Genomic DNA, 23,324 nt, shown 5'->3' on the forward strand with positions numbered 1-23,324 from the left:
GTGATAACTGAAGTTATATGCTTCTAAGAAAATAGAGTTTGATAGAAATATTGTGTCAGTTTTGACATTTCCTCATAGTGTTGTCTGTCAATGAGCTATCTCTCTAAGCTCTGTAGGGCAAGAGAATTGTTCTTTCTTTAAGTGAAACAGGCTGTTTTGTTTCAGACTCTTTTTGAACATGTACCCTATGATGATTTTTGAACCTGGAAGAGCCTATTTGGGATAGCACTGAGCTAGAAAGCAGTTTTGCTATTAAAATTCTAGCAGCATTACAACTGGAATCAGGTGTAACCGTGGAGTAAAAATAGAGATGCAACTAGACTTAGACAAAAGTGCATAGGAGGCACTTGTGCAAAGGGTAGCAAAAAGGAGCTGTAAATAAAAGGCCGAAATTAAAAAAAAAAAAGTTCATATTTTTAATTCACTGGTTATCCAGGGCATTTTGTATATAGGTATATAATAAAAATAATCTATGCAGCAAGCTGTGAAGGCAATGTCTTGATTTGTGCTAAGGCTGAGCTTTGATTCAGACCTTCAGAGAAGCAAGAGTCCGGAACAGTTATGTAGAGGCATAAGATATGTGACTGTCAAATACAGCAGCAAGGTTTCAAGAGAGGATCTGCGATCACCATGTGTCGGAGCATTGCTTTGTCTTCTGTGGTTGTATCCTTGAGCCTATCACCAGGCTGGCTGAGGCCTCTGTGCCCTCCTTCGCCATTCACTGAATTATCACAAAAGTTTGAACTTTATCTTGGCTTTTTTCCCTGGGCAGAATGACAGGAGAGACCTTCTTTGATATTTATTCTCTCATTCTGCACCTGTGTCTCTTCTCACACAGCTATTCCCAGAGCATCGTAAGGAACATCAGCGAGGAATTCATTTCATTTTGTCAAGTTCCTGGTCTGACCCTTAATTTAGAGCAGCCATTTCAGTCTACAATAACCTCTGTGTTCCTGCATGCTGATGTGTAAGAATTATGAGCAGTGCTTAGCCATGTGCATTCAGGATGCTTTGGTAGCCCCACGGGACAGGTAGACTCCAGTGCCTGAAAATGTATTACAGAATGGGGGTACAGTTGGTATGTTATTTCTGTATAATAGTGTATATGTGGGTCTGCCCATATGTAAAAGCTTTTACAGGATTCAGTGAGGCTATTAGGAGTGGAATGGCATATCATCATTTCAGGCACAGAGCGCTTCAAAATGAACAGTTTTTTCCATCTTTCCCCAGGGAGCCTCAAGAGGCATCCAGCGTGTACGTGGGAGGAGACTGTTCATAAGCCTTCCATTGCAGCATCCACTAACACAAAGCTGATTGTTAGGACGAGTGCAACTCTAAGTGGTAAATGAGGCAAGGTAGTTAGATGAAAAGGACTGCCTTCCCTTGCTAAGGCAAAGGTGGGCTGATTTTTAAGTATAACAACCTGGACATCTCACAAGAGCATATGGAGCACATTTTGGTAAAAGGTCCAGAGTTAAATGCAGTATTCTGTAAGCACGGTGAAGTATTCATGCAACAGGGCAGAATGAGAACAAAGATCTCTTTTCCCTAACTGCAGTTAGTCTTATGCATACACTCTGTGCTTTTGTCTTTGCTGTTCTTTTTGCCTTTCTCTTTTCCTTGATACTTATTGGTTCATGAAGACATATCCAGTCCTGTTTTTTGCTTGTTTGATTGTTTTTTCACATCAATTCTGAAAATTTCATATACACTCTTGATTTTCAGTCCTCTGAAGAAAGCAGACCTTCTGGGTTTGCAAAGTTGGATTGGGAGGCTAACAAAAATGTGCTTTCTTAAATGATTTTGGCTTATTTGGCTTCTGAGGGCATGGACATAGTGGAAGAACACCTGCTCTCATCTTGCTTCAGCACTTAATCCCTGTCCCAGACTAGCCTTGAAGGGCATGGCACAGGAGGTGAAGAATAATGTAAAAAATTGCTCAATAACTTCTTTGAACATCAGGAAGGGTTCACAGATATTGATTTTATTCTCCCTATTTTTTTTTTCATATCCACACCAAGAAATAAGATAGCAAGACACTGTTTCTTCAACTATTGCTTTCATTGCTTGAGAGAATGAAAAAATATGAATAATCCAAGGACTCCGCACACAGTGTAAAAAGTGTTGAAGGACAGTTATACAAGTTTTGCGTATGCCTGATGCAAGAAGAAATTTCTGTTGGCAAAACTGGTTTGGCTAAGGCTTTTTGAGCCTCGTTACCAGTCTGTGTGGGTGTGTGTATGTCTACTTCATATACATATATATATATATATATATTTTTTTTTTTTTCCCTAACTGAGCCTGTTTTCCTTCAGGATGGCAGGACACAGTGCATCCAGGAAGTCTGCCCCATTCTCTCATGTCCCCAGCACCTCAGTCACATTCCTGCTGGACAGTGTTGCCCCAAATGCGTAGGTGAGTGTTTGCCTTATTGGGAATTTTGTAACTACTGTAATTTATTTCTGCACAGCATATCTTATATTTCACAATACTGGTAAATTCTGAGAGGTGAAATAAACAGTTTTGCTCAGTGGAGTGTCTAATTTACAGTTTTAAAGAGGTACTCAGGGTCCGTGTGTAGGGTTGTGACGGATGGTAGCAAGCAGCTGTAGAAGAGCATTTGAGCACAGGCCAGTTGGCTTGCTTACAGAGACAACATAGAGATGTTTCCCCCTTCATTACGCATGTTTTTTGAAGGAGGTTGAGGTGGGAGGAAATGTTTCATTGGAATTTGCCACAAAAGAAAAGACCTCACCCTCTCAGATTTTTATTTGAATGTGCATTTGCATTCTTGGTTTTGACGAAATGCAGGTCAAAGAAAACTTCTATACTGGAGTTGCATTCTTAGAAGTTGTTGTCAGAGGGGCCAGGGACCTAAGTCTACCTCACTGTTGCCTTCTTAAGGTGGAATCACAGTTTCAGCCAGAGTATTTTCAATTACATCTTTCCAACACATTTCATAAGAGTAAGTCGGAGGCCTCTGAGCAGGGCTAGATCTTCCAAGTCATGCCAGTAAGTGCAGCGACTTCTGAGAGTCCCTGTTTTGCTTGCATCATTTCCACCGATCCACAGGTTAACGTTCCTCAGCATGTGACCCTCTAGTTCATAAACAAGGATCACTTACATTTTACCACATAAATTAGGTTTAATCTGGCGTTTGAGGTTATAAGTGTTTTTTATTTTTGCAGATTTTTAGAACTGATAGTTCCCTGTTCTTCAACAGATACTTTTTGTCATTTTGGCTATATACTCACTACCATCTGAAGTCTGTTTCTGGGTCTGGATTAGGGGTACAGGGAGCTCTGGCCTTGAAGGCAGTGAGCCACAGAGAGTTCCAGTTTCTCAGAATACCAAACATTTTTGACTGCTTGAAACAAACCTTTCTGATCTGAGCATTCAAAAGCCAGCTTTGATTTTTGACTGCTTCATGGGGATTTTTCTACAGATTCTTTTTCCTCACTTAGAAACACCTATAAATGAATTCACTAATAACAATCATTTCCATTTTATGCAGTCATAACTCTAAAGCATGTCAGATACCTGTGAGTAGATAATGTCTATTCACAGTGAAGTGTTGAAAGTTCTGGAGCCAAGGTAGAGCCAAGGGATGCATAGCAAATGTCACAGCAGTAGGGAAGGAGAAACGTTTTCATGGATGCTGAGGCATGGTTTTTAAAGTATCGTGTGGAGGACCTCCCTGCAATTGAATTCCTGATACTCAGCATATATAGCTTAGAAGAATGCAGTTGACTCCACTGGGACTTGAATTATTAGTTTAGCTAGCGGTTATGAGCCAGCAAAGCTGACCATTAAGCCAATATCTGCACCACCACATCTTTTTAAGGGGTAGGTCCTTTCTCATTGGTTTTTTACCAACTATTTGAACTTGGTTGGCCACCCAGAATTGCTTTGGGTGGTTTGTAAGGCATGGCAAGACAATGTGAGAGAGAGCTGGACTTTTGTTCTCCTGGTGTTCTAAGTTATGTGATGGAAGTCTTCACCCCACATAAAGCATCAGAATTGTTGTTACAGATGGGGGTATGGCTCAGATTTGCCTATAAGTGGTGCATGGATGTGGAACAGTTCCTTTTAGGGCTACTAACCACCCTCAACTGATTTCATGTGTTAGTCCTAAAAGAAAAATTAAGCCTTTGCAAAAGGATGCACGTTCACTAAAAGAAAGGTTGGTTGTACAAGCGCAGATTAGTTCATGGTAAATAATTTACAACCAAGATATGTTTAGATTGTGTCTAGCTGAACAACAGCAATTATTTCTTAACTTTTTCTTTAATAGTCATTTTCACATTAAGATTTGTAAAATCTCAAGGGTAATCCAATGGATTTTGCTGTGTGCTTCTTCTGTTCACTTATTTCTTGGAGGGAACTGGAAGCCTTTTCTTTTAAGCTGTTCTACTTTTATCAAGACTTATTGAAAAAGGAAGGGATTACAAATTGGAACACAGGAACAAACTTCAGTGATCCCAGCTGCCAAGACTTGGCGGTTTGAGAGCTAAACTATTGGCCTAGTATAGTACTTAGTGACTTGTATGTACTTATAGTGCCCATTCACTACCTTGAAACTGATGCCTATTTAACATCAGACCTCAGAAATGATAAGCTGGAAGACTAGCAGCCACTTGTAAAAGAACTTATTAGTTAGCTTCCACCAGAACTAAGCAGAGGAAGGTATTCAAACACAGAAAGATAAGTAAAGTGATTTTGTACAGTTTTTGTAAAGATCTCATGTTTCTGTATCATAATGGTCACTTCTTTAAAGTAACTTATTTGGAAAGAAGCTGAGGAATAGGAGAAACTTGTAGAACCACAGAATGTTCTGCAACTTTGATTTCAAAGAGCTTGCAGAATTGAAGCGAAGTGCAAGGTCCTGCATCTGGGTTGGGGCAATCCCAAGCACACATAGAGGTTGGGCAGAGAATGGATTAAAAGCAGCCCTAGGGAGAAGGACCTGGGGGTATTGGATAATGAGATGCTCACCATGAGTTGGCAATGTGCACCTGCAGCCCAGAAAGCCAACCATATCCTGGGCTGTATCAAAAGAAGAGTGGCCAGCAGGTGGAGGGAGGTGATTGTCCTCCTCTGCTCCACTTTTATGAGACGCCACTTGGAGTACAACATTCAGCTCTGGGGCCCACAGCACAAGAAGGACATGGAAGTATTAGAACAAGTCCAGGGGAGGGCCATGAAGATGATCAAGAGGCTGGAGAACCTTTCCTATGAAGAGAGGCTGAGAGAGTTGGGGTTGTTCAGCCTGGAGAAGAGAAGGCTCCAGGGAGAACTTCAAGTACCTAAAGGGGCAGGGTACTCAAAGATACAGGAAAGATGGGGAGAGACTCTGTCAGAGAGTGTGGTGATAGGACAACGGGTAATGGCTTTAAACTAAAAGAGGGTAAATTTAGGTTAGATATAAGGAGGAAATTCTTTACTATGGGGATGGTGAGGCACTGGCACAGGTTGCCCAGAGAAGCTGTGGATGTCCCCTCCCTGGAAGTGTTCAAGTCCAGGTTGTATGGGGCTTTGGGCAACCTGATTTACTGGGTGGCATCCCTGCCCATGGCAGGGAAATTGGAACTAGATGATTTTTAAGGTCATTTCCAACCCAAACCATTCTATGATTCTATGATTTCAGGACTTTGGGAAGGATTTGATACTGATGCTACCTCCCTTGTATAGTGCTCTAAACCTTGCTTCACTCTCATGTAGCCCAATTTTTTCATAGATTATGGAATACAAATATTTTGTGCTGCCCTATTCTGCCTGTAAACTGTGCAAATGTCTGTATTTTTTGCAACTATGTCCCAACATGGTACACCAAGCTTTTGTAATGAGACTGGACAATACATATGATTTTTTGCACCAGGGTCGCTGAATTGGTTTAGTTTGGCTGCTGTGAACCCGTGAGAAAGATATGGTAAAACCAGTTTAGGCTGCTTTATTTGATAAGTTATTACATTAAGTTAAAGACTGTTTAAATGAGTTTAAGTGTACCTTAAGAGTTTTCAGTGCTTACTTTTTATTCGTGTAGCAGCACTGTGTGCTTTATGATGAGAAGGAGAAGAAAGATTTTTCCAGTATAAACATGCCATAAATCATATTTATATTCCCTCACAGTAAAATCTGTACAGATGAACGTGTGCTAGAAGAACAGTGAACTGTTAAAAGTACATATTTTTTCACACCAAAATGGAAACACATAGCAAATGACACATTGCAGATGAGTTTGGTCTGGTGACAATAAGCTCTGCTATTTTTGTTGACAATATGGCATCTTTTCAACCACATTCTGTTTCTATTATTGTTTATTTATATTCAGGACAGAGGAAAGTGTTTGACCTCCCATTTGGAAGCTGCCTCTTTCACAGCAACGTGTATGATAATGGGTCCTCATTTATTTATGACAACTGCACAATGTGTACATGCAAGGTAGGTCCATAGTCCTTTAGTATTGTGTGCTGCTGGTTGTCTGGCTTGACAGTAATTTGTAGGGTTGTGAAACTGTAAACCTAGATACTGTTCTACTTTGGCATCTTGTGTGGTCCTTGAGAGTTAGGTCCGAAGGGCACTTGCAGTTTTGCTAGGAAAGTACAGAAAGCTACTGACTACCTCAGCTGATACATAATATCTGGCTGCGTGATGCAAAATGAAGTTACTCAGATTATGTGACCCTCTTTGAATTCGCATTATGCTGGAAGAGGAGTTAACTCAGTACATGGTGAGTTAACACATTGCTGTTGAGTGGCAGTGGTTATTTTAATTGCTCTAGCATGACTGTGATCATATGCACATTTGCACCTTTTGCACAGAAAATGTAAAGTGTCACAAAGTTCAGATTTTGCAGGCAAGGAGAGTGCAAGCTGGGCTTTAGTTTAACAGACTGTGAAAGATTCCCTTAATCCATTAAATTATTTTTATTTTCTCTGAGCTGACTTGTTCAAAGCAGTTTGGTCTAACTTGGTTGGATGCAATGACTGAGCAAGCAGAAATGTTATGATAAGGATACATAGGAGCAGAAACACCTTGGTGGTGACTTCATGATTTACTTTTGTCCTTTTACCCAGGATTCAACAGTGATATGTAAGAAGAGGTGCTTACTTCCTGGAGAATGCAATAAAAACAAAGACCATTGCTGCAAGGAATGTATCTCCTATATCTTTCCTGAGGAAGAGAAAGTGTGCAAGTTTGGTAATAAAATATTCCAGGTAAAGTTTCAGGTGTGGCTCAAGAATAGATGGCATTGTAACATCTGTACAACATGTTTACTGTAAATTAGTGTTGTGGCTTGCTTCTTAGCAGAATCCTCACCATCCTGGTTGATGATGGAACAACTCAGAAGCAAAGCACAGCAAAATTTGCCATTTGCTATTTTTTTTTTCTGAGTCTCTGTAAATTTTGTGGATACACAGCAGTTAAGATTAGTTTCTCCTTGATGTGATGTGGTGTCTTTCTCTCTATACATGGAGATTCAAGCTGCTGTTTACATCTCTTACTGAAAATGCATTACTGACAAGTAATGCATTCTTAGTAAGAGAGAGTTATGCTCTGCTTTCTCAAGGAAATGCTGATATTTTTGAGTGTAGATATTTTAAGGTATTTTTGAGTGGTATGTGAGCTCTATCTGCTGAGCCAAAGAGTCTCTCTCTTCCACAGCTGAGCAACAGGAGCTATGCAAAGTTCATGTTGGCTGAAAGTTACTCATCTAGATTTACTACATTTAACAGCTCTGCTAAGGACAGCACCCCTGACATCTCATATTGGGATGTAATAACTGTTACCTACTGCACTCTCACCCAATGTTTCCAAATCACAAGGGATTTCCTGCAAAACACTTCTCACATTGCTGAGACCCTGTATGTTTTTTCAAGTGGTGCAGTTTTTTTTAACGCTGTGTCAGAAAAAGATTCTGTCACCTTATGGGCCATCTGTGAGTTAAGAGACCCTTGAATCAGATCAAATGTTAAATCCCATGTGAATACTTGGTTTGCTCAGCCAGAATTGCTTCCCATTTATTCCATCTTTTGTGTACATAGCTGAAGTGTTTATTCTGGAAATTGCATGCAAACTTACTGTATGCTGAGAATATACTGAATCTGATTGGAACCTTCACACTGGTGCTATTGTGCTTCAGGAACAAATGCCAGCTTCTTAGGCACCCAAATAAAATATTCTGCTACTTGTGAAGATTTTATTATATTACTAAGCACTATATAGAGTAAGAAAAAATAGAGTGAGTACATCCATTTCTGGCCTCATGTACAAAAAGGTAAATCCAGTGTAGCTCTGTTGAAGTTAATGGTCTAATACTGATAGAATGGGCACAGGTTCATTGAGAATCTGGGCAGTTTTCCTTTTAGACCAGAGCTATGTCCTCTCCTGTACAAAAAATGTCTGTGAAACAAAAATCAGGGCAGCTACATGCAGTTAGTGGTGATATATTTTGGTAACATAGCAGATGCTTGTAAAGTGGTTATTAGAGGTTCACAAGAATGCATGCTGCCTCAGAAACGCCAGGCAATCTTAGCATGGTGGGGACACAAAGGTTGGGGGAAAGACAGCCTTTAACTGTGCATGCTGAACTGAATAAGTTAGGCTCCTTGGCATTTCAGTTATAGTCTGTTTTTCTCTCTGGTCAGAACATGGTGTTGAGGTGGCCGCATAATTGTTCACAGCTGTCTGGTTGGACTGCCTGTTCTCTGTTCCTGTCAGGTCTATCCTCACCCTTCCTTCACAGCAGGACGGTAAACAGGCTCTACACAGGCTAGCGTAAGACTGTAAGTGGGTGAGACAGAATGTTTTAGGAACGACACTTGGCAAATGCAACACTGTAGAAATGAGCCAGGGCAATTCCACAAGTAGTCTTTCCCAAGCATGTGGGGCTAAGACCATATTTTGCTCTGCACTTAATACTTCAAGAGTCATAGACTGTCTTACCTGCTATGCTTTTGAGGAGTTCAGCACTGTATCTCTTCTAAACATTTTCAGATGTTTAGCAGATCAAGTGTCTGTGAAAGTGCTGTAAGTAATCTAAATTAGAATTCATTATTCAACCATTCCTGCCCTAAGCCAAAATGATGCTGCATCTGGGAATAAATTCACTATATGCTGACATCTTAATCAAATGCTTTCACGTGCAACAACTTAAAGATGTCACTCAACCCAATGAATCAGGTTTTTCTAATTATGTCAGCTTAAATGAAAATTTGTGATAGGTGTGATCACATCTCAGACACATACTGAAGAGAAAATAATGCAAATGATCAGGACACTAATGGAAAATGTAAATGTGATTTGGTTAGCTTTGGAAAAATGAATTTTTTGACCTGGAGGGCTGAAGGGAACAAAACCCCACTGAATTTGATCTTTGTCTTTAATACAACTGGGCGTGGCTAGACACCTCAAAATAATTTAGACTAAACAATGACACAATGCCAACAGGGAAAGCTATCCTTTCTTGTGCAATAATACATTACTGAAATAGCTTCCTGTTGCCACCCCAGCTGATACTATATCATGTTGCCTCTTGCAGGATGGAGAGATGTGGTCCTCTGTGAACTGCACCATCTGTGCTTGTGTGAAAGGCAAGACAGAGTGTCGCAAGAAGCAGTGCATTCCAGTCAGCAGCTGTCCTCAAGTGAGTTTTTTAAAAAATGGCTTTCTTCTCTTTTTTTTTTTTTCACCACCATTATCTTTTTCAGTGTTTCTTAGAAGGGTGTGCATTGCAGTGGAGCATGCAGATTGGAAAGGAGGGATCCTTTGGCATGTTAATTTAGGCTGGTGGTTTCCAAGTGTGCTATTGCTACTATGAATAAAGCCTTTTTGCCTCTGTCCTTGCTCAGCAAACTCTATGCTCCTTTTCTCCTCCTTTCTCTTCCTCTGTCCCAAGTTATCTGCACTGGAACATCTCTTTCAGATATATTTAAAAGTTTTGTAGAGTGGTGAGATGACTATGTTAATATATGAAAAGCATGCAGATTGTTAAGGCAAGCCACAAGAGGTTGTTGTGCTTGCTTTTCTCAGTGCATGTGAGGCATGATACTTGGTTAGACGTGTAAATTAGGCAAGGCAAAGCAAAGCAAATGATTTCAATCAAACTATGCAGTTTCCTCTGAGATTGCAGCCTAAGTATTTTTTATTTGAAAATCTGAAGTGAACCCAGAGCGTGGTGTAATTATAACTTAATTGCTTCAAAAATTAGTATTACTTGAAACCTTGAGCTAAAGTCAGCTTTTGTTTCTTGGATTTCCATCGCTGACAAATTACTTTGTTTTAATGGACCAAGCTTTCAGAAGAGGGAGCTCTAAATAGCACCTCATGTAGGGGCAGATCTTTGAACAGAGCTGCAGAAGAGAGAGCCAAGTCGTTAGCATTACACCTTCTCAGTGTTTCCTTCTCCATCCTGGAAGCCAGCAGGGAAAATATGAGTCACAGACACCTAGGTATAAAATTTTAAATGACAAACTCTAGTTTGTAAAATTTTATATGCGTGAACTTTTGACAGCCAGAAGCTGCAACAGAATAGAGAGCCTGTACCTTGGTGCTCCTGTTTCTGCTGTGCCAGTGGGCTGCAGGAATTATGTTTGCATCCTCAGAAGACAGGACAGCCTTTTCCTGTCATTCTGGCATTCACTGCAGAGGGCAGTTTTGTTAATAGGCCTCATATAAGATGTTGTACAGATCGTCGGAAGTGTGAAAAAAGGAGCTCTTCTTCTGGGAACCTGTTGAAGCCCATGGTAATCAGGCTTGCTCGCTTTGAGCCATTCTCAGGATAAGCAGGAGGTGAGAGCTTGTACCCTTCAGGTCTTCTCAAATTCTTTGTAGTTGAACCTGGCACACACTGCATCTCATTTATATTTTCCCCATGCCGATGCATTTCAAACAATTAAGATGCCTCTGAGATGAAATAACTAATTTGGCTTAATGTAATTCTTAAGTGAAATACACCACTTCAGCCTTACCCACATATATATATAAATTTAAGCATTGAGGTGATCAATTGAAGTGGCTTCTGTAAATAAATGAACTGCCTTACTGTTCATGGCCAGTCAGTGAAAATAGTGGTGGATAAAAATTTACTGTCTGCAGTCCTGTGGGACTGTAGCTGACTGATGTACAAACTGACTGATGTACCAGCTGACTGGCTGTTACATGATCTGCTCAAAAGTTAATACAAATTTCTGAACTGCCCTAAACCTCTGAGTTGAGTCCTCAGACGAGGTCCAGCTCCTCAGGGCTGAAAAGACCAGCTTTGTTATCCTGCAGCACCCTTTCCTCTAGCATCTAACCAGGCAGCCTGCTCTCTGTCTTAAAATGGAGTCCATAGCTAGCTACATGTGAGCCCACCCTCCTCCACAGGTACAAGCAATGTTTCTGCTCTTTCAAGCTACATTGGAAAGACAAGTAGGAGAAGGAATGTAAACTCTAGAATGAGATTTATTTTCCTATTCCAAGTGGGTACCACCTTCAGTAATTTTAAAGCAAATAATATATGCTAATGGATTTAAATCTTTCACTTTTCATCTGTGCTGCACTCTCTTTGATAAGATATTCTGTCACAAATCTATAAACATTAATTAAACACACCACATTATTCAAGATAAAGATATATTAGTGATTCTGATACTGAAAGTCTGGATATCACACTGCTGTCTCTGAAAACTGTAGGTGTGTGAACTCCATTTTTTTTCTCTCTTCCTGAGATTTCTGGTAGTATGCACTCTCTATTGTCTATTGAAGTCTGCTGTGGAATAAAATGCTGTTTACTGTCCCTTGGGGTGCCAGGCCACATAAAGTTATCTCATTAGAATTGTGTTATGATACACAATTGAATGTGAAAGTATTGAAGATTCAATAACAACTTACAATATCGTTCCTTAAGTGCTTTACTATGTAGTCTTAATACACTTTGCATGATGTTTTTTTTTTTTCTGTGATGGAATATTATTTAATTTATCAATACAGATTTTAGCCAATTATTTCTAGAAAGGATAAGTTTCAAAGTGGCTGTTGTGCAAAAATTTCCAATACTGTGCAACCATTCCTATTATCCAATCTATTGGTGGCAGGCTGCCATACTTTCAGAGACTGTTTCTGCCATTTCTTTCATTTTCTTTGTAGGGCTAGGCACATTTTTCCATTCCTTTTATTTTTCTCTTTTGGAGCTTCTTTTTTGGAGTTTAATTCTGTATCAGTAATTACAGGAAGTGTCTTTCTTAGCTTCCTTTCATCTGCAGTGAGAGCAATATATCTCTGGCAAATTCAATCCCTTCTGTCATATTTATAGTAAAATCAGTCCTTCTTGAGCTTCTAGTGAGCCCTGTGGCTTGTGGTTCCTGTTTTTGGCTCTTCGACAATTGGCTCCACATTGGTATTCCCTTTCTGTTACCTGGAGCATCAGCCTTCAAGGTGCAGTACATGCTGGCTCCCATCCAGCAATGCTATTAAGCATGTGTCCAGTCCTGCTGAAGACCCTCCATATCTGCTTTGAACACATGCTTGAATACTTTGTAGAAAGGGAGTAATCTCAACACTTGGCAAGACTGAATTTCAGAGGTTCTTTAGACTTTTTCTTACCTAATTTGCTATTCACTTGTCCTACCCCTGCTCCAGCCTCCTTCTTTCCTTGTGCCATCTCCCTTACAATTATCCATCATTAACATTTTCCTTCTTGCCTCTTCTCCTTATGCATTTGCATTCCCCACTAGTAATGCCAGCCTGTGGTAATGGTCACTGGTCACGGACATCTCTTTTTGTACTTCTAAAGGAAAGCCTGGTGAATTTTACACCACATAGCCTTTTCTGAGCTCCAAAGCTGCAAAAGTTAATAGAATTAAATTCATGGCATGTGAAGACATTTGCAGAGTTTGATTTTGTGGGTAAATTTTGAACCCGTGAACTTAAAGTGAGTTGAAAATTTATTCAGAACACGTTCTCCCATCTCTAGCAGAGACAGCATTTAATGTTATACACATCTGTTATTATTACAAACAAAAAGTTGCTGTTTTTACTCTTGTGCCAAATGAGGCACAAAAAAACAACAGCTGTTGCTATTGCACAACCAAACAACCCCCTCAATCAGTCTCGCCTTAAAAAAAAAAGAAAAAAGGCAACAAAAACCAACAACAAAAAAACAAAGCCTCAGACATAAAATTGAAAACCTCATAAAAAAAAAAGAAGAAAAATCCCAGAAAATAAATAGACTCAAATGTGGTCTGCTTATAAATATTCGTAGGGAAAAATGGGATCACATCACTTAGCCCACTCCTAAGGGAACCCTCAATGCTAACGAACTCTTGCAGCACATGTTAGCAATAATGGGTTTCCTTATTCTACAAGACAAAAACAGGATCTCGGGCCAACATGGTGGCTCAAGTAACCAGTCTCAGCAGGCTGCCTTGGAGATTCCAATTTCACTTGAATTCTTGCCACTTCCAGCTTAGCTGATTTCAACTCCTTTATTGAAACAGAGAGGTAAGACCATGGTGTGCAGTGTGTGGCATTCAGCTGCATGTCTTCCATTAGTGCATACAAGTGCTGCCCAGCTCCTGTGCAGTTCTGTGCAGTTTTAACAGTTCTTCCTTAGAGGGGGGTTGTCCTAGCAGGTGCTTGACAGGTCTTTTTGTTGCAGCCTGGTCCTCAGTTCTCTTTGCTCTGAGACCTGGTGGTTACACGAATGTCTAAGCATTGCCTGTATGCCAGTGAAACTCAAATCCAACTCCTTTAGCAAGTCCAGAGATACCTCAAATTTATTCTCTTCATGTGCAGTTGTACATTCAAGGCCAAGCTTACACTGAACTCCTGTGCCCTCACAACGATGCCCTCAAGCACACTCATCACTGGGAGTTAATTTCTCCCCATGTATAAAATCAAAGCTTGGGAGCGGTGTTGGCAGGAAGCAACGCAGTAAGGCATGTTGTCTATGCCCACTTCCCGCTCTCCACACAGACCAGCCACCCCTTCCTTGCCTGTCTTCATGAGCTTTTCTCCACAACTGAGTGTGTTTGGAGCAAAGAATATCACAGCTTCATTTGCTCACTCTTTCTGGCCACTCCTTGTTCGCCTGCTTGGTGGAGAACAGGAGCAGTGGTCACACAAAGGGGACTTTCTCTGTGTTCAACTGCTATTGGACTGAAGAGTTGGTGCCGGGGAGCATTGCAGCTCCATATGCTTCTTCCTTCCCCGTACGGGAATGTGGGTGAGCTCCAATATCACCATAAGTTCTGTTATAACCCCTGCCAGTTTTTGCTTGGAAAAACACATCGTTCAGCCTGAAATTTTCCAGGCCTATCCTCTGACTTGATGGTTAGCTTTTGGGAGTGTAAGTAAAATCAGAGAGAACATCTTTTAATTTGAGGAAGACTGAAAAGGAGCATGAATGTATGTACACAGAGGCATGATTCCTACTTCTAGCCAGCCTTGTGTAAGACACAATTATAAATAAAATTGGCTTGTGCACAGTGGTAAATAAAAACTCGAGATTTTTGTCCATGTTACTATGATTAGACTAAATTGTTTGCTTTTAGATTTGCATGTCCTTGGATTTATGCCCATTTGCTTCATCAGGGAACTCGGTCCATGATTGGTAATATGATCTGGTAAGAGGTACCACATGATTTAGCCAAGAAAGAAATCTGGCCAAACTGGGTCTCTACCATTGCCTCCTTCCTTCCTTTATTTCTGTAGAAAGATGGATGATCTCAGGGCATGGGAGAGTGTGGATGTGTGTGGGGTGCAGATTGCCTAAGCGTGGAGGATGTGCATAGGAAATGTTTGTAATTTGGGAAGTGGGGGAAAAGGTAGTGATCTTGGTAAGCAAATGACTAGTCTGCTTTTAGATATCTGTGAATATGAGTCCAAAGTTCTCTCACACTCTCTAAAGAGAAAAGTGGTAACAGAGAATCCTTTTAGTATTTCGTTTCTTATAAGATTGCCAGGAAGCTCTTTGAATAGTTGTCTGTTTTTAGCACCTGATATTTGAAGCTGTAACCAGGGCATTGAGTTCAAACACAACTTGAACTATTTTCAAAGGCTTATCCAGCCTTACAACATAACACAGTCATTCCTCCAAAAACTCTTTCATTAAATGAGCCTGTCTTTCTCCCAATTAGGGTAAAATCCTGAACAGAAAAGGATGCTGTCCTATTTGCACTGAAAGTAAGTTCTTTCTTCACATTTTTTAAATTCTTTTTTCATGCTTTCAGAGAAAATGAATATCTTAGAAATAAGTTTGCTTTTCTGCCTTCTTTTAGATGTGGCTAAAGGACAGGTGGCTATTACTGGCTACAGAGTTTGTGTCCTATAAATCTGTGAATTTTAAATAAAATGCCCCAAAAAAGGACTTAATTTCATTTTTCTCCCAAATGACACTATTTGTACAAAATCTGAAGTGTTGCTCTTTGAAGGACATAGTTAGCCTGTAAAATCTGTAGGTAAAAAGCAGTGTGTATAGAGTTATAATTTTTAGGACCGAGTGACTTTTATACCTGTAAATAACAGCCTAGCTATGCAAAAGAGGAGAAAGAGGAAGCATAATCCAAGAGTATATACAATACAAAACTTCTGTGGGTGATTTGTAAGAGGTTTGTTGTTGTTGTTTTTGTTGTTGTTTGTTTTTAAAAAAAGGCAGTCTGGGGCAGCAATGGAAAGAACAGTAGGAAGCTGGCCTTCTGTCTGTGTAATGTTTAGCTCCACTATCACCTTTTTATTCCTTTACTCTTCACTTCAGGAATGATCATTTTACAATCAGCAAAGCACTTACGCAAGCAGTTATCTTTAAGCTTATTCTATTTAAGTCAACAGGGAGACCTGTCTTCACTGAAGTTATCAGGATACATTTATGTATTTCCTTCAGGACACATTTAAGTATTTTACGAAGTAGGGACAGACTGCTAAAATGGGGCTTTATGATTTATAAGAAAGCTTCTAAAAAAAGGAATAGGTTTTTAAGGACAATGTTTCCTATTCTTTTGTCTAAAGTCAAATTGTTTTTGCTCATCAGGTCAATTGGATTGCACAAATCATCTCTTAGGTCGCACAAATTTTATATACTAAATACTTTTTTTCCATTCTGCTCCTCAATTATTTCTGAATGTATAATTTGTATTAAAATAAATCTAGTTTGCAAGACTTCAGTATCAAAATGAAATGAAATCCAAATATATCAGAAATGCTTGAAATAAAGAATACCAAGCAGAGGGAGAAATGAAAGAGGATTCAACTGACTAGCAGTTGATTTTATGTATGCTTAGTTTCAAGGGTGATGAAATTGTCATAGACCTCTGCTTGAACATGACATGTCATTAGTATCACGAATTTATTGATCACTGTCTTGCGTCTGTTCTTATGTTTCAAACCATTTAGCCTTTCTCATGTGTTCTTTTGTAACATGAGTAGTTTACTGTGAGAGTGAGGTAAATAGTGAGGATGGCTCTTCCCTCAAAGCTCCTCTACTGTAAGGGGTTAAAAAGAAGAGAGTAAGATGATTCCTTCAGAAATGCTGCTAGAGAATGATAACTTGTGATAACTTTTCTTAAGGGGGAAAGGGGCAAAAACTACATTCGTTCAAAGTAAAAACAACTAATCTAGGAACCAGGTAACCTTAGAGTCAGAACTTCTTGATGATATAAGAAGAGAATGGTCATGATTGTAAGACATTTGAAATTAAGGGCAGAGTGTCAACTGCCAGCAGAATATGTGAAATTTGCATACCTGCTATGAATGAAATGGCAGGTGTTTGATCTTACTTAAAGAGCAGTTGTTTTTGCCATGGACAAGTGTGTAAAGAGAGAGAAATCTTAGGGAAAGCATAGGAATTTGGACTCTGATTCAGCAGCCATAAGCACACCTCTACCATTCACTTGCATGGATACAGGCTGTGTGAGGAAACAGTAATCCTTCCTGATATTTGGGAATCTAAGTACAGAGAAATGGACATGGCTGTAGTTTCAAGGAGTCTTGATAGTTGGAGGTCTGCAGGCCAACCTCCTGCTCAAAATGGTGTCAGCACTGGATTCAGACCATGATGCTCAGCCAGGTTTTTAGAATTTCCAAGAATGGAGATGCCACAACCTCTCTGGGCATCCTGTTCCAAAGTTTGACCATCTCACTGTATAATTTTATTCTTTATGTCAAGTTCCTTTTTTCCAAATTACAACCATTGTTGCTTGTCCTTCTGCCATGCAGCTCCACAAGGAGTCTGGCTTTCTCATCTCAGTAACTTCCTTGTAGGTACCGACAGACTACTCTTAGGTCTCCCAAAACTTTCAGGCTACTAAACAACACTGCTCCCTTAGGCCCTCCTTATGGGTCTTGTCTACGTCACACTGGCTCTGTGTAAAACTGGGAGGCACATTGCACTGTCCTGCAGTGGCATGCTCCTCTGTTGTGCATGAAATTTATCTTTTTTTTGGAGAGGCGTCTCTCTATGGAGTCATTAGTGTTTGGAGGAAGACTAATGCTGAACTGATTCTAAGATTTTATCATTAAAAGGTAATTCCCAGCTTTTATCAGGTAATGTAACCAAAAAAGCTTAAATATCCAGTGTAATAGAGCCGTGGTAGTCGATAGTGTTATTAGAGTTGCCATTTGCAAGGAACTAATTCCACCTTTGTGCCAGAAGTGCTGTAAATCTCATCACAACATTTTGACAGGCAAAAGGTAAAATCATAAGTATTTCAGTGATGATCACCATCTCAGTCCACACATTTGAACCTTTGCCAATTGAGCCCATTTCTGATAAGATGCACATGCATAGCCCTTTTCCTCACCCACCCACTCAGCTGATTCTCTCTCCACATATTAACACACCAGACATTTTTGGCGGTCCAGCAGATATTAATTTTCCAAAGTAAAAACAACATAGGAGGTACAAGAACATACTGTACACAGGAGAGCTTTGAGTACAGTTTAAATGCAGCCAATTTCTATGAAGTGGGTCAAAAACAGTCACGTTGTTAAAGGATACACTTTAAACTGAAAAAGAAAAAAAAAAAAATCAAAGGATTATTTTTCAAAGCAGTTTGTTGCAGAGAGAAAAAGTACCTTGTCTCCTAAAAGGCTAGAGAGTCCCTTTTGTCTACTGTTGCTGAAGTTAACTATGGTTAGTTTTGGCATGTTGCTGTTTAAGCTCCATGGCTGGTGTACAGTTATCACTAATTAAACACAGTGGTCATACCAGTGGAAAATTCAACACTTTAGTTTATCCTGCTGTAAAAATGTAATGAAATGTACTCTTTTGGGCTTGATCTAGAAAAATCACCACTGACGTCAATTCCATAAATTAGTAATCCTGTGTTAGACCAAGGTCATTTTCATATTAAAAAAAGAAAACATTAAACCTGAGTTCAAATAATATTAGCAGATGGCTCTCAACTCTAGACAAAGATGGGAATTTGCAGCAAAGACTAAATCTTTGTTCTTGACAATGAAGAATTGACAGCCTTTGCTGAAATTACAGCGTGCAGTATGAAAGCTTCCTACTGTGATCACGTAGATATATTTTAATTATGATCATTAATCCTGACGCAGTCATACCTAAGTCATTGTGAAGTTTAAAGAAAAGTTTTTTTTCAAAGTGTACTGCAGTCATACAGGTCTAGCAGTACGTATGACTGATTTTGCAGTAAACACCTTTTTTGGGGGCAGAAACTTTTGTGCATTAGTAATCATTCAGCAGCTTTTTTAATTGACAAAATGTTGTATGGAGCTAAACCAAACTCAAGAGCATTTGGACCCAGCCAACCAGCCTTAGGACTAAAATGTTGGTTGTTTCACCTTTTCCCACAAGCATATCAATATTTTGTTTTATTTTATATTTCATTTCATATTTTATTTTATTATTTATCTTATAGAAATACTAAAAAATTGATGACTTCTCTAAACAACAATTAAAAAGGTTAAAAAAAAGAAGATGAGGTTATGCTTTGTAGGTACCTATGAAAGTAGGGATCAGGACTAATGGACATGCAGGTCTGTGTAGGGCCTGTTTCTTGTGTTAATTCCTTGCTATGGAGAAATACATCAACAAAAAGACTGCAGTTGTTTATTCATATTGGAATGCAGTTCGTAAATTTACCTCCTCAGCCATTTCAGCTGTGACAGTCTACTGTATAAATATGTATTTGGACAAATTGGGATAGCTATTTTATTTATTAAATAGAACATAAAGGCTCCTGTGGAATTTTTGACACCACACCTTGTAATGTGTATTATATCAAGCTGCACTATGTAGCAGTTATGAGGAAAGTACTCCATGGTTTTGCCTTTTTTTTTAAAGAAAAGCTAATGAAATTCTATTATGCATGTTCTGTAGCTAGTTTTCAAAAGTTAATAGGGTGTTCTGTTTGATTTAGGGCTTAATTCAACATATGGGCTAATTGCATTCAAAGTTTCATTTTATTTTTAAAGAGCTGGGTTCCTTTTGAATTATAGATGTGCAACCAGAACACCCATAACTGGTAAACTTCTATTTTTTCCTCCCTCTCCTTACTTAGAAAGTGTCCAAAACAATTTTAGTTATGATTTAAAGTGTATTTTTCTTGGCCACTCTTAACTAGCTACAAGCCCAGAAGAGTGTGACCAGACATCTGGACATCTTGGACTTCAGTTGACTGCTCTGATGTCCTGAAAAAATAAAACAAGCTATTCTACGAGCATCAGAGCTAACAGAGCCTGGTTTCCTATGGATTTGTGTCCCATTTCCTTTATATCCCAACAAATAATAACCCCAGCTAGAAACAACATCCTGTGGCTTCTCTGGAGCTACAAGTGTGCTAATTGGCCAGCCAACATGCTCATGCTCTTTGGCTGGTTGGGATGTGGGTGCTGACTGTCTGTCTGGCGTCCACCAAACAGTATGTATATTTAGCCGTTCTATAAAGGCTAAATACTGTTTTGGGGGTGGGGGCTTTGACTTGAAGGTATAAAGGTACTTTCTGGCAACCACTTATTTCAATAAGTGATTCTTGCCTTTACTTAGCATACTACTTACTTGCACTTCGTTGTCTTTATCCCTCTGGCAGATTTGGTTCAAACTGGCCAAACAGGTTGTGATTTCTTGCACTTGTTTTTCTCTTTAAGAGAGCATGTTAAAACTCGAGGAGTGCTAAAATGATCTTTTCCTTGCTGTTGCTTTGTCAGCTTCCTGTTTTGTACAGGAAAAATATGTTTTCAAACCCTGTGCTCCTTGTCTACAGTTACCTTCCCAGTTACGTTTTCTAATGAAAGTCAGTATTTCATTGAATTGGGCACATGTAGTATGCAAGAAGAGCTGGCTAAGAGTTCCACAGTATTCACTTTAGCACCTAAATAATATTATTATGAATTTGCAAGTAAGCTATAGATCCTTAGGTGGGAACTAAGCAAGCTGCATGACTCACACAAGAAGACTCAAAAGGAAAAGCGTGAAGTCCATATTTAGTTGTTTAAAAAACAAATGTGAAAACTGCCTTGTTCCTAGAAGTTTTTACAAAAGCCAGAAGCTTTGAAAACTGGTTTGGGAGCCTAAATATGGGATTTCTAAAAGCAGTTTAGAGGTGTTTGCAGGCAGCTACCAATAATGTTTAATCACAGTTGAGTGACTTAACTGCCTAAGGTGCTTTGGAAATCACAGCCTTCTAAACATAGCTCTGGGACTCTCCTTTTAAAAATCTCTTATCTTACAGGGACAGAGAGGAAACATGGGTATATTTGCCTTCATACAAAAGTGTAATGTGTAGATGAGCAAAAGAAGGCATCAAAGACAATAAATGCCAGGTTCAAAACAATCAAGAGGCAGTGGCTTTTCATGTATTTTGCTCAAGGATGTTGTGGATGCTAAAAATACTTCTGGGTTCAAGGGGAGACTGGATAAATTCATGGAGAAAAAATCTATCAAATGTTACTAAATAAAGACAAACCAAGTCTAGCTCAGAAAGTCCCTAAGCTGAAAATAGTTGGAGGCTGGCAGAGTCTTAGGGGAAAGCATCACATATAATTGCCCTCTTCTAACTCTGCCCTCAACAGCTGATAGAGACATGAGTATCTGCAATAAAATGGCAAGAATTTACTGTAGGAAAAGAGGGAAGGATATGCACCCACAACCCTCTGCCTCATTAGCACAAGCTAGCAAAACACACTCTACTGTGTTGGGGAGCTTAGCTTTGGAGATGCAGTGATACCTCTCCATCCATTACATCTCAACAGAGGAGCAAGTTACACATAATACTAACTACAGAAGTGGTGCTTCCAATAGATTTCAAAAACAGCCAAGCAGAAAGGCTGGTTTGTTTCAAAAGAAAAAAAAGGGGGGGGGAAGGGGGGGGGGAAGCAAACCATAAAACATGATGTGATTGAAACCTTCCCAGAAGGAAATAAACAACAACCCAAAACCTAAAAATGGCTGGAATGCTTTTTACGTTGCCTGACTTTTGCAGTCTTGTTACACCCTGTATTTAAGGTTTCTTTCAAGGCCAGACAGTTCTTCTTACTGGCAGTGCCTGAGTTATCACACACACTCTTGCAGGATGTGGAATTTTTTTAGAAACTCACAATTTTGGTAAACTTTTCAAGAATGTTTTACACAGAGATATCAGAGAATCAATTATTCGGGCTGTTTTGGTAAATTTTCCCTCCTCTGCTTTCTTGTCTATTAAAGAAAACAGCAATGCTTGGATCAGACATTCAGCTATCCAATCCAAAATACATTCTTTTTTATTTTAACTGCACTGCATCAAGTTGACATATGATGTGACACGATGTAACATAACATAAAACAACATTACTCTGCATAACACGTTGGAAATTAAAAATAAATATTTCCTTTGGATCCCACTGGTACTATCAATTTTACTTGCACATCTCTAAATTATGTTTGCTCCTCTCATGTCTTGCCTCTTAGCCACTTTCTTAGGTGAAGAACTGCCGTCCCTCTCCCAGCATGTTGGGTAATAACGTGTATAACATCTCCACGTTCTTGGCCTGTAGAAATGCAGACAAAAAGCAGTTCTTGTCTCTGAAATTTTCACTGGCGTTTGGGCTGATTTTCTGTTGATAGTTTCCTTGTTTTCAGAAAAGTTTTTGTTATGTTTAAGGCAAAATTAAAACCTCAAAAAAAACGAAATAGGAGCTGAGCGGGTAATAAAGAGTATCTTAATATTTATCATGCAGGTAATTACATGATTACATAAGGAAATCAGAAACATATTAGTATGATTTAGTGGCAGTGAAGTCAGATGGTCTGTATATAGAATCTAGATTTCTTTTTCTTGTTGGTAAAAATTACATTGGTGATTAAAAACTCTGTGGTTCCTTTCATTGGAAGCTTCAAATTTATGGAGAAATATCAATCAATTAATTGTTTTATGGACTTTGGAAAGCAGTTATTAATATTCTCATTAGTAACGATGGGAAAAGGAGACCCACAAAACGGCACATTTTTAAAAGCACTCTCTTATCTAAGCATTTTGATTTTCTGGCTCTGTTTTAAGTCCTTAGGCCCTGGTTTCCAGGGGTGTTGGTCAAATGTGGTTCATTTTGAGTTGGAGCTGTCAGCATGACGTCTTTGAAAAATCGCAACTCTTTTTCCCTTGTAGCCAAACATAGTAATGAGGCATAGTAATGATGCCAAGAATAGTTGTTGGCTTAACTGAAGACTTAATGAGAAAGCAGTGATGTGGCAAGTTAGGGATAAGGTACAAATCTTATTCAGGTACCAGCTCTGTGATGGTACTGTACTGTGCAGTGAGGAAGACTGGGGTTAGACTTTAAGACCTTACAGTAAAAGCAACTAAGAGTTGCAGGAGGTGGCTGTGGAGTTTCTGTTACGACTGCTCTATAAAAGCAGGTTAGATAAACGTCTATCAGGAACAACATAGGTATAGTTGATTCTGTATTACAGCTGGTAAAGGGAAAGGTGCTATCTCCTGGGGGCCCCTTCAGCCCCATCTTCTGTAGGTATCCCTGGATGGCCTCTAGTTGAAGCTAGTGAAAATGCCAGAAATGTTACAGCTGCTTTAGCATAGCACTTTGCCTAGACTAAACAGACCTGCTGAGAAAGGTGTATTGCTTAGTCAGAGCCATGTTACACTCCATCACAGAAATCCTCTCTCTTCTCCATAACATCCATGCCTCCGCCTTTTTTTTTTTTCGTAGACTTGAATTTGCCTTTTTAAACCTGCCTTTTCAGAGGAGTCATTGTTAGTCGGATTTTTTTTTTTCAGCTAACAAATATTATTCCTTGTTACTCTCCACTCCTTTAGGTTGTTAGGTTTTTTAGTTTAGTTTAGTTTTGTTTGTTTTTGATTGGTGCTGTTCTCGGCTCTCTGATTACTGAGTCA

At 39.3% G+C, this 23,324-nt stretch overlaps 1 protein-coding gene across 6 annotated transcripts in view; it reads left to right on the forward strand.

The window, feature by feature from the left end:
* BMPER (BMP binding endothelial regulator) overlaps positions 1 to 23,324 on the forward strand; it is a 160,616-nt gene that overhangs the window by 82,622 nt on the left and 54,670 nt on the right. For 5 of the 6 annotated variants that reach the window (XM_066992259.1, XM_066992260.1, XM_048075536.2 and 2 more), the window contains 5 exons: positions 2,316 to 2,415; positions 6,332 to 6,441; positions 7,077 to 7,217; positions 9,542 to 9,646; positions 15,120 to 15,165. In XM_066992259.1, coding sequence (XP_066848360.1) covers positions 2,316 to 2,415; positions 6,332 to 6,441; positions 7,077 to 7,217; positions 9,542 to 9,646; positions 15,120 to 15,165 — 502 coding nt within the window. The remainder of the gene's footprint in view (positions 1 to 2,315; positions 2,416 to 6,331; positions 6,442 to 7,076; positions 7,218 to 9,541; positions 9,647 to 15,119; positions 15,166 to 23,324) is intronic. The other variant, XM_048075538.2, reaches the window with a different exon arrangement.

This window comes from Anser cygnoides, chromosome 2 (assembly GCF_040182565.1).
Source record: "Anser cygnoides isolate HZ-2024a breed goose chromosome 2, Taihu_goose_T2T_genome, whole genome shotgun sequence".
Classification (NCBI taxonomy): domain Eukaryota; kingdom Metazoa; phylum Chordata; class Aves; order Anseriformes; family Anatidae; genus Anser; species Anser cygnoides.